The sequence below is a fragment of the Helianthus annuus genome, chromosome 1 (genome assembly GCF_002127325.2).
Source record: "Helianthus annuus cultivar XRQ/B chromosome 1, HanXRQr2.0-SUNRISE, whole genome shotgun sequence".
Classification (NCBI taxonomy): domain Eukaryota; kingdom Viridiplantae; phylum Streptophyta; class Magnoliopsida; order Asterales; family Asteraceae; genus Helianthus; species Helianthus annuus.
Window position 1 is genome coordinate 47,548,538 of NC_035433.2, and position 11,620 is coordinate 47,560,157.

General features: G+C 34.7%; 1 protein-coding gene across 1 annotated transcript; it reads left to right on the plus strand.

The window, feature by feature from the left end:
- Window positions 1-204: 204 nt before the first annotated feature.
- LOC110864434 (chlorophyll a-b binding protein CP29.1, chloroplastic) lies at window positions 205-2,149 on the plus strand. Its single transcript, XM_022113507.2, has 2 exons — window positions 205-848; window positions 1,586-2,149. Exons 1-2 carry the CDS (start codon window positions 279-281, stop codon window positions 1,946-1,948), a joined length of 933 nt encoding a protein of 310 aa, XP_021969199.2. The 5' UTR covers window positions 205-278; the 3' UTR covers window positions 1,949-2,149.
- The last annotated feature ends 9,471 nt before the right edge of the window (window positions 2,150-11,620 follow it).

The following is an 11,620-nucleotide window of genomic DNA, read 5'->3' on the forward strand; positions in this document are numbered from 1 at the left end:
TAAATTGAAAGAATAAAACCTTAAACAAATATAAACTTGCTACATGTACTCTGAGGTACAATAACCTAATGCATAATATGATGTGACGATATTCATGAACACGTTAACCGTTCGCCACCTTAAGTTCCTGGGGTCCTACATGTTCTTCTGAACCACATAACGCCAATAGATAAGGCTTAGATAAGGCCCAGGCACTCTCATCCGTCAGATGGATGAATCCACTTCATCCAACGGCCATCAACCCCTCATTCAGATAAACCCTCCAACACCAACAATACATGCATCACCAACTAAATTTATACCTTAACCCAGACCAAACTTTAGGCACCACCGTCATGGCATCCACCACCACCGCCGCCACAGCATCCTCCTTCATCGGAACCCGTCTCCCGGATTTGCATTCAAAATGCAAATCCGGACGAGTCACTGCCTTGTTTGGTTTAGGAAAGAAAGCCGCGGCACCTAAAAAGGTATCCAAACCAAAACCTGTAACATCAGACAGGCCGTTATGGTACCCTGGCGCAAAAGCGCCAGACCACCTAGACGGAAGTCTGGTTGGGGACTACGGGTTTGACCCATTCGGTCTGGGCAAACCTGCAGAGTACCTACAGTTTGATTTGGACTCGTTGGACCAGAACTTGGCTAAGAACGTGGCTGGAGATGTGATTGGGACGAGGTTCGAGAGCAGCGACGTGAAGCCAACCCCTTTCCAACCATACACCGAGGTGTTTGGGCTCCAGAGGTTTAGAGAGTGTGAGCTGATCCACGGTCGGTGGGCTATGTTGGCAGTGCTTGGCGCGCTCACTGTTGAATCGGTCACCGGTGTTACATGGCAAGATGCCGGAAAGGTACCACCATAAAACATTTAAGGAATTCGTTATATATATTCATATATTTTTTAAATTTGTAGCAAGTATTATTTATATTATAGACACACATAAGGGCATATCTACTACCTCAAACTTAGGGACTTCATTGGATGTGCAAATAAAAGAATAATCAAAACAACATGTTCATATCCTTTTTCTAAATATAAGGAGAGATGAAGAAAACAATAACCATATAGTTGTACATTTTTCTTTTAATTTTTTAAATTTTATTAAGATTGAACTTATTTCTTACAATATATAATGTTCCGATTGATACCTCAAGTGTCAATATTAACATCATATTTTATAACTAGAGTAATTAAGGAACAGACAATTTGTAGCGAATCTAATGTTATTACAGACACACACAAGGACATGCCTACTACCTCGGAACTTAGGACTTTATTGCTAATGGTGGATCCAGGAACTTCTTTCAGTGGGTTCGTTTTGGTAGATTCTCACTATTTTTCCAAATCATACAAAGTTCTTACTATTTTTTTCCAAACCGAGTGATTCATGTGAACCCACAAAACAAGGCTGGATCCGCTACTGTTCATCGGTTCTGCACATAATAGTTGATATTTTTGTTTAGATATACGATGTCACAAGGTTTTTAATTATTTATCTACTTTTTATGAGAGTTAAAACTTGTTAATATCAACACTTGGCATATGCATAAGCATGGCGCATATATATGCATTTGTTAATTTTTGTAGGTGGAACTGATCGATGGATCATCGTACTTGGGTCAACCGTTGCCATTCTCCATCACCACTTTGATATGGATTGAGGTTTTGGTTATTGGGTACATTGAGTTTCAAAGGAATGCGGAACTTGATCCAGAAAAGAGGATCTACCCGGGTGGTCCATTCGACCCGTTAAAATTGGCAGAAGACCCTGAAAAGAAAGAGAGGCTCCAACTAGCAGAGATCAAGCACGCCCGTCTTGCTATGGTGGCGTTTCTTGCTTTCGCGGTCCAAGCTGCTGCCACTGGAAAGGGTCCGCTCAACAATTGGGTTACCCATTTGAGTGACCCATTTCACACAACCATTCTTGATACCTTTGGCGTCTTTTCTTAGATCTAATTTGTATTACGATCTCCCCCTATATATATTGGTAATAGTACATTTGTGTTTCAGACCGACCTTGTAAAGTTTGTCACATTTGACTGTACTGGAGTATTATAGTCTTTTGGATGTGAAAAACTGAAAATGCACTTGATTTGGCTAATCAAGATTATATGCGGATTGTTATGAATATATATTTATTATTAATGTGGTTATCAACACTTAAAATAGATTAGGCTTGTTCCATAAGTTTTCCTCTATTATATATAGTCTTTGTACCTTTTCGAATATACACCTCAATCAATGAAATATTAGATTTTTCTTCTCCCTATTATTTTCTTCTTCTTTGCTATTAAGCTAGTTTCACAACACGTATCAGCACGAAAATGCTTACATCAAAATCCCAATCCCCTTCCATGGTTTCTTGTAAACTTCAGCCACATGAAGCAGCGTTTTGGAGTTGAAAAAGTTTGAATATTGCATTAAGTTCTGCTACAAATCAATTTCTCGTCCATGTACACGAATCGAATTCATCTAACCGCCTTGGCGAGCTCCAGATACAAACTAAACCTACGTAACAGTTAATTAGATTAGAAATTGGTTTCTTAGTAAATATTTCCGATAACCATGACATGTTACCGAAAAAGACGGACTATTGTTTTGGTTCTCGACATCTTTGATGGGATACTATGTATCAACCCCACAGGTGTCGATGTACCAAAGTATAAACAAACCACTTTATTTCCATACGAACATGTGCGTTTAATTTGGAAACCAAAATCAATAAAGTGATTATTGGTTTTAAAAATCATTCTCTTGGAAAAACAAAAGACTTGTTTTGAACACATATACATATGAATATCCGGGAAAAGAAAATCATTTTTTTGACTCAATATCTAAAATAACCATCTAGAATATAGTGCCTAACTTTTAGCCAAGGTAACGGTAATACATAAACATTATTATTTTAATGTATATATACTTTTGGGGACCTTTAAATGTTCTATATTAATTAATCCAGTTTAGTAGGTAGAAAATTATGAAATATTAGCGGTGGCACGGAAACCATAAGTTGTGTTTGGGTGATTTTCGGCGTTTTAGGATATTCTCGTAGGAAGATATCCTTAGAAACCGCTTCAACAAATTATCGGATTAAAAACAATTTTGCCTTGTCTTTTCGATATGATATGCTTAATTTTATTTTGAATTTAAAATTATCTGAATCAAATGCCAACCCTTTTTTATATGGATTATGCTACGATTTAAAAATTATTAGTTGATTTATCGTTATCTTGTATAAGTTGGAATGTGTATTTATTTCTATCATATATCCTTAGACATAATCATTATTGTTTATTTGGGTGGAGATACAATAGGAAGTTTATTTGGCTAGGAAGGCTAGGAAGTGATCTTGACCATCCATTAAGTTAATTCAAGGGCTAAGATTAAATCAGGGAAATTGAAAGGAAGAAAAGAGGCGCGTGAGTTTGTTCAAGGGCATTCTAGTCAATCCAAGCAAATAGTTTCTCTCTCCTCCAATTCCCCCCCCCCCATTTTTTAAACGTTAATAACTCTTTCATATGACATTATTTTTTTTATAGAAATTGCACCAAAAAACAAGCGTTTTTTTATCTTTAAAACGAGTATACTATTGCTATATTTAAAAAAAAAAATTAAAACCCAGTTGCGTAAAACGCAATAGAAAAACCACCAGTTACGTAAAACGCAATGAAAAAAAAACCTAAAAAATGACATTTTTCTAAAACGCAATGCACCAAAAAACACAAAGAAATGACTTATTTGTAAAACGCAATGGCCAGAAAACACACAGAAATGTCTTATTTGTAAAACGCAATGGCCAGAAAACACATAAAAATGTGTTTTACCTAAAACACAATGCATCAAAAACACAAAGAAATGTCTTATTTGTAAAACGCAATGGCCAGAAAACACTTAAAATGTTTGTTTTCTAAAACGCAATGGACTGAAAACACATAAAAAAGTGTTTTACCTAAAACGCAATGCACCAAAAACACAAAGAAATGTCTTATATGTAAAACGCAATGGCCAGAAAACACTTAAAAATGACTCATTCTAAAACGCAATGGACTGAAAACACCTAAAAATGTGTTTTACCTAAAACGCAATGACTAAAACTCTCTTATTTCTAAAACGCAATAGCCAGAAACCACATAAAACTCTCTTATTTCTAAAACGCAATGGACACATAAAACTGTCTGTCACTGTGAACTGTCTGAATTGTCTACGAATTAATTTTTCTGATGCGTTTTTAGTACAGCAATTTAATTTTTCAACCCCAGCCAGGGGCTCTGCCCCTTGGACCCCGCCAGGGGCTGCCGCCCCCGGACCCCCGCAAAGATCGTAAAACGCAATGATTGAATCAAAAACCCAGATCGTGAAAATGAAATTAAAGAATTTCTTACATGGATCGAAGCCGATTTCTTCATCAATTGATGAAATTTGAATGATAGAAACACTTATCAACGCTCGAATCGAACGAATCGAGTGATTATCTCCAAAATCACCGGAATAGACGAGAATTTTTTATGAAATTAAACTGGGTTTTCTTCAAAAAAAAAGCTGAAGAACACGTTGATCAGGTTTTGAATCATTGATTGGTGATGAAAATCGCACTATAATGTAGTGATTATTGAGATAGAAAGTGAAGAAATAGTTGAAGATGGTGGGTTTTGAAAATGGTGGGTTTTGAAGTTACTGGGTTTTGAAAAAGGAAGAAGAAGGAGTTGGATTGACTAAAATACCCTTTCTCTTTATTTTAAAATTTGCCACATGTCATAATCCTATGGCTTCCTATCCTTCCTAGCGAAAATTAACTTCCTATTTGATCTTTTCCCTTGTTTATTTTGCTACAATATATAAAACATATGATACGTTATGGTAGTAAAAGATATGCTTGCAAATTAACTTTACATTGAGAATTTGAGTACATTTGTTATTACAGAAATAACTTATTTGATAATATGTTAATGACATCATAATATAACTTGATGGGGATATTTGTTTTGGTACAAATTCGATGAAAAATATTTATAAAAAATATATACTTTTAATTAGTTATATCTTGATAAGTTAATACATAAATTATATATGTTTTCTCATAAGTGAAATAATATGTTTTCGTATAAGTGACGAAATAAATATTATTTATATACTATTAATTTAAAACAATTGTGTGCATATTTGGTTGTAAGTTGTGTTAAAATGATTGTACATTAATCGTATATAGGTTGTAAGTTGTGCTTAAGTGGTTGTACCTTAATCAACTAATAATGGTTTCATTACCTTACCAAATTCAATCTGTTTTTGTATGCATGTATGGTTGTAAATTGTGCTTAAGTGGTTGTACCCTAATCAAATAATGGTTTCATTATCTTACCATATTCAATCGGTTTGATCCATTCAAAGTTGCGTTGTTTTATTTGTAAATTATTATTATTATTTATAATAATCTAATTAGTTTAGTCAAAATCTTGTATAAATATAATTTACAACATATTGATGCAATGGTTGTTATAATGTATGCATTATGGTTTGTATAGTGGTAATGATATATATTATATATAGATTACGATGAACCTGTCAAACGAGAAAAAATTGACGCGGGTTAACGCACGGGTCCTAGAACAACTTAGTTATTTTATTCTACGTTTTACGTTTCGGTTTAATTTCTTCGCATTAACACCGCAATTTCAGTGTCGGTGGTCGCTGACAGTAGTGTGGCATTAGTGCTCGCCCCCGCCGCAACGCGGGGGGTGCTTAATACTAGTTTCATATAAGTTTTATCATAACTTGTTATATATGGTGGTATATTGTAATCGTTATATATGGTGGTATATTGTAATGTTATGCATTGAATGATTTTACCTTTTGTATACCTTTCATTGGGCATCTTATTATTTGTTATATAGATTAAGGGTGTTTAAAACCGGATATCTGAAAATTTGGAACCGGATATTTTGGATAGTTTCAGATATCCGAATATATGTTTTCGGATATTTTAGATATTTTTCGGATATTTTCAGATATTTCGGATATTTTCGGATATTCGGATATCCGAAAAAAATAAAAATTAAATTTTCGGATATCCGAAAAAAATTAAAATCACTATCCGAATCCGAACCCGAAAAATTCGGATATCAGATATTTCAGATCGGATTTTCGGATACGGATAGTTTTGAACACCCCTAATATAGATGGTGTTTAATAGAACAATTAAACCGAAGTTGTAGTGTATTATCAACCTCATGAAAGAGGATAAGTATACTTTAATATGACACCTGAAGTACCAAACTCTTCGAATCTCATTATCAAGTTATAAACAATCGTAAGAAGTTAGACCGATAAATGTTATTAGACTGAAAATTTATTTACTTCTAAATTGGTGTATTGTAAAGAGAAGATTATTTATGAGGATAAGTATACTTCAATAATTTCAAGACTTGTCGTTTGATGGGTTAAACGACAGGTCTTGAAATTATTATCGAAAATGACTACAATGCCCTTGTATGGTCAAAGTAGCTAAATGAATGATTTTAAACTAAACCAAACTTATAATCTGACTTTAAGTCACTACTTCAACTAAAAATGTATTTTGATACTAAGACTTGTTTAAGCCTATCCGACCTTCAAAACATGTTTTTATGCGCGTAACTAGTTATGCGAACTTAGTTCGCATGAACTAGGCGTAACGAGTCAAAACCTTTTATAACCTTTCAAAATCAGAATATTGGTTTGATTAACCTTTATCCAATGAGTCCTTACACTCGGATAGGTATAAACCATATTCTAATCAATCTATGCTTAATCTTGTGAATTAATCTTATTCTTACGTAACGGGTCGTGTCAAAGGAACTAACCTATGACCTGTATACATTCTAACAGATTGCTAAATATGTTCACTCCGGACTATAGAACCCCCTAGATATTCGGGCTTGAGTTTAATACTTTGTCTTTACGGCTTTTACTATATTTGAAAACCGGTAACGGTTGGAAGCTAGCTAAAAGGTAAATACTCTTAACTTATTTTCTTTGAAAACTTGGGGTATGGCGAATATGCCACTTGGAGCGGGTATTACATAAATGAGTCGCTTATTATTGCTCATAAATGTAAGAACTCGGTTTAATCCATTATGTTTGATAACTGAAACAATTGGGGGTTATTGGTACCGTGTCCGGGCGTCCCGACTCATGAACTATTATGACCATGCAGAATAATGTTCCGAGGTAGGCATACTAACTGTAAGACACGTTATTCAACTTTGGTGTGTACCGTAACCATTATAACACTGAAATGACCGGCTTTGATATCTGGTTTCCATTGTATGACAAATATGTAAATCTGGTGACAAGACTAAATCCCAAGAAATACTAAATGATTACCTACGAGTTTTCTCTATGTATAAAATCATTTTTGAAAAACTATTTTCAAAATGAGTCAGTTAATTGTATTTACCAGCGAAAGCTGACGTATTTTCAAAAGATTGAACTGCAGGTACTGAACCTTTAATATTAGGCTGGGAGTCTGGGTCGACTATGTTAAAAGCTTTGGAATTTGCAACTCCTAGCTTAAAGCCTATGATGTCTAAGCTTTTTTTATCTCGATCCCGCCTGTGGGCTGTTATTTGAACACCTGAACAAATTTGTATTTTAATTATTCAGACACTTTGAATGTTATGAATCTTTTTACTCCTAATACTTCTGCTGCATTATTTATTATTAGATTGTGATAACTGTTGTCCAACAGTCACAACTAAACCCATCCGGGCTCACCGGGTATCAGGATGTAACAGCTCGTAAAAATCACATCCAATAATGTATTTACACGTGTAATAAACCCTAATAAAGTCAAACCTTGAATTTAAGGGACTAATTTTTTGAAAAATCAAAAAACATTAATTATGAAAGAACTAGAAGTATTAACATACCTAAAATAAGTTTCTGAATAACCTTTTACGGTTTTATATTGAAAGTTGCGCAATAAAGGGTTAAAAGCGTCAACATGTTAATTCTTACCTGAATGACCTTTTAGCAAACCAAGAGCTTCATGATATTTGATTATACTCTCGGGAATGCCAATCGTTGGCTGTCCAAGGCTTTTATGTCTTTAAGTGACGTTGCGCGCAACTTTGCAAGTTAGAGGGACTAAAAGTGTCAATACGTTTAATTATACCTCTGAATGACCTTTTAGCGAATCCGAAGCATCGTGATGTTTAATAATACTCCCAAGAATGCTTAATGTGGATTAAATAAGGCTTCGATACTATTAAACGATGAAATGCGCAAGTTTGCGCATTAGAGGGACTATTTGCGTCAAACTGCAAAAGTCCATCGATTCGTATAGTATCGAACCTTCCGGAATATGATCATAAGTTAAACATGTCCTAAATATACTTTACATAGCTTAGAAATAGGCTTAGAGGTGTTTGGTGCGCAAAAATAAACTTATTTGATCAACAGGGACTAAAAGCGTCAAAAAGTGCACAAGTTTGCATTTTCGCGCATATCTTACGTTCTGTATATATCCAGACATCCAAAAATTTATTTAAGCACTAAGATATTTTATTTTAGTGTTTAGTTTGATAAAATCCCATTCGTCGCATAATTTGGATCTTTTTAGCGTCTGTTCGTGTTTCGTCGTAATTCGTCGAACAACGTGACCATACGGCCGAACGAACCGACATCCGGCATAGTTTTTAGCATGTTTCACATCCCTTATGTTTAGGCATTATTGTAAAGCCTTGAAAATGGCTTAACGGGCCTTTAATGTGCCAAAAATGACCATATATGCAAACAGGGACCAAAACTGCCATTTTTAAAACTTGTTTGTTGAACCAGGGACCTCAGGCAGCTCGCGTAAGTTCCTCTTGAACCTTACGTGGCCCGTGTGAGCATGTCAGAGTTGCAAAAATTGATTTTCCAGCTGTTACCAGCTATTCCAGCTGTTGTAATCACTTGCACATGGTTTTTCTTCAATCCTTGGGCACCCATAGTATTAGAAAACAGTGGGTAACAAATGTAGGGCCTTGATCAAAGCTCGGGTTACGAGAAACGATCCTAACGGTTCTTGAAATCCTATATAAACCCATTTGATCTTGCTCTCACTTCACACCTTGATCTGAATTGTTCTAAGTTGGAGCCTTTGTGCTTCATACCTAAACATCCTAGATCAATTCCATCCTTGCTTGGACCCTTTGTAAGTGTCTTCGTGCTTAGCTAATATTATTTAGCATTTATAGCCGAAAAGTCAAGCGTTTTCGATAAACTCTTTGACTTTTAAACGGTTGAGCCATGTTTCACAACGAATGTGGCTACGTGACCGTAATTAGGTAGGTGTTAAACCCTCAAAAGGGCACCTCCTAATTACCACGTTTACTTAGTTTAATTGTCGGGTCAAATAAAAGTCAAACAGGTTTGTTTTAAATAAAATGCATAACTATTAATATAGAAGTCATAAAATCAGTTTTCTCGCTTTAATAACTTGGTAAATATTAGTTGAACATGTCTAAGCATGTTCAACCCGACAATTCTAAGTTTAGGCTCGGTTCGGAACCGAAAGTCGCAAAAGTTGACTTTTGCTTTGACTTTCAGTTCTGACCCGATTTAGCTTAGTTTAGATATGCCTTAGGATTCCTTTAGGACCATGTTATAGGTTAGTATAACCCTCTGAGGTTATACAACCTGGATCCTTAGTTATCCTATTCATTTGCATGTTTCCGTTATATGCCTAATTGTTGACCGTTATGCCCTTTTGACCTTTAAACGTGATTTTTTGAAAAAGTAAAAGAATAGAAACCTTCATTACTGATTTATAGACTTGCCCCTAAAATTTGACATTAGTTTGAGGTTTAGATTAGGAGTTATGCTCATAAGCGTAAATGAAAAGCTTTTTATTAATTAAACGGCGTAATTAGCATATAGCCTATCTAAACCCAATTTTTGATACCAAACTTTTTACCTACTGATATAAAATAATATTTTGGGATTTTTGAAGATTTTTATTTATTTTTAGGCTGAGCATAACATAGGGTTCTAAGCTTGATTCGGTAATTGCCGATTTTGCCCTTTTGGCCTATAAAATGAGTTTTACAAAAAAATTTGACCCCAAACCTTTTGCTACTGATTTTATATGATAAATAAAATATTTTAAGCTTTCTGGAATGATAAAAATATCAGCTTTTCTTTAAAAACCCGGAAATCGCCTAAAACGCCTTTTTACGCGTTTTAAGCGCATAGTATGTATAAAAACTATTTTATATAAATAAGACTTGATACCTACTGATATTTTTAGCTAATTTATATACTTTAACAGTAAGCAAAATTTTTCAACTCGGATTTCTAGATTTGACCTTTAAACCTTATATGAAATTACCAAAATGCCCCTTAGGTGCATAGATTGATTATAAACAATAAATTTCACATATATGTAATACCCTACTGATATAACTTATTAAATTAAGTATTTTTACTGATCAAATCAGACCTGAATCTCATATTAATGTTTAACCTCTTTTATAACCTTTAAAATGACCAAAATACCCCTCTGGGGCATAAATTGGTTTTAAATTCGTTTTGGGCATAACGGAAGGTATCTTACTGATATCACAACATGTTTAAGGCATATTAACTTAGGAAAACATGTATATGACTCTTATGGTTACCTGTAACGTATATTTCGCGTTCGGATCGGTTTTTGTAACTAGTTTGCATAAATTGACCAAAACAGGTCAAACCTTATCATTTTTGCCTCAAAATCCAGAATGTGTTTACTGTACCCATATTATACAAGTCTCCAAACTTGTCAGGTCTAAATCACATTCTATTCCGGTCTTCGCTTAATCATGCGTTTTGAACCGTAAACCTTTCCTTAAAACTAACTGGTCTAAGTTTCAACTTAAATAAGACCCGTTAGGAATCTAATAGGTTAATAAAACCTTCGTTCCAGATTAAGAGCCCCAGTAGAAGTACTTGTGCTTGCTGATTAGAATATACGGCTGAGTATAATTTGCATTGCTAGCTCAGGTAAATACTTTTAACTTATTTTCCCTATACGGGCTTGGGATACGGTATTATAAAAATACCGCTTGGTGTTAGTGCAGTATGTCTATTGACTTCGTCTTGTATCGAGTCACGTAATGAGATAGGATAGGATAACCAGTGCTCAAGTTGCGAGAAACTGATTTTAGTGGAAATGTTGCTGATTCCGCTTGAAAGTGACAAAGACCATTTCAAGCGAAATCATATTAATCTGATTCCGCTTGAAAGTGTCTTGGCCATTTCAAGCGAAATCACAACAATATAAATAGAGGCACTTGGTTTTTCATTTGTATCTTTCGGATCTGAGTAGCGAAGCTCTGCCGAATTGTCTCCAGGTTGTAACTCAGTGTTAAATCAATAATAGAGACATTATAATTACATCAAGCACCCGTTTCATTGATTCCGCCTTTGATACGGATAAACAACTCTTTTGATCGACTCATTCGGGTCATACAACGATCCTACAAGTGGTATCAGAGCACATTTAGCTTGATATCATCAGTTTTCTGACTTCTACACCTTCCTTTTCAAATTGGACAAGATTCCACGGTCAAATTGGATTGAATTTTTCACAGAACATGCTAAACAATGTTTTAAAAAAGCCTTGAG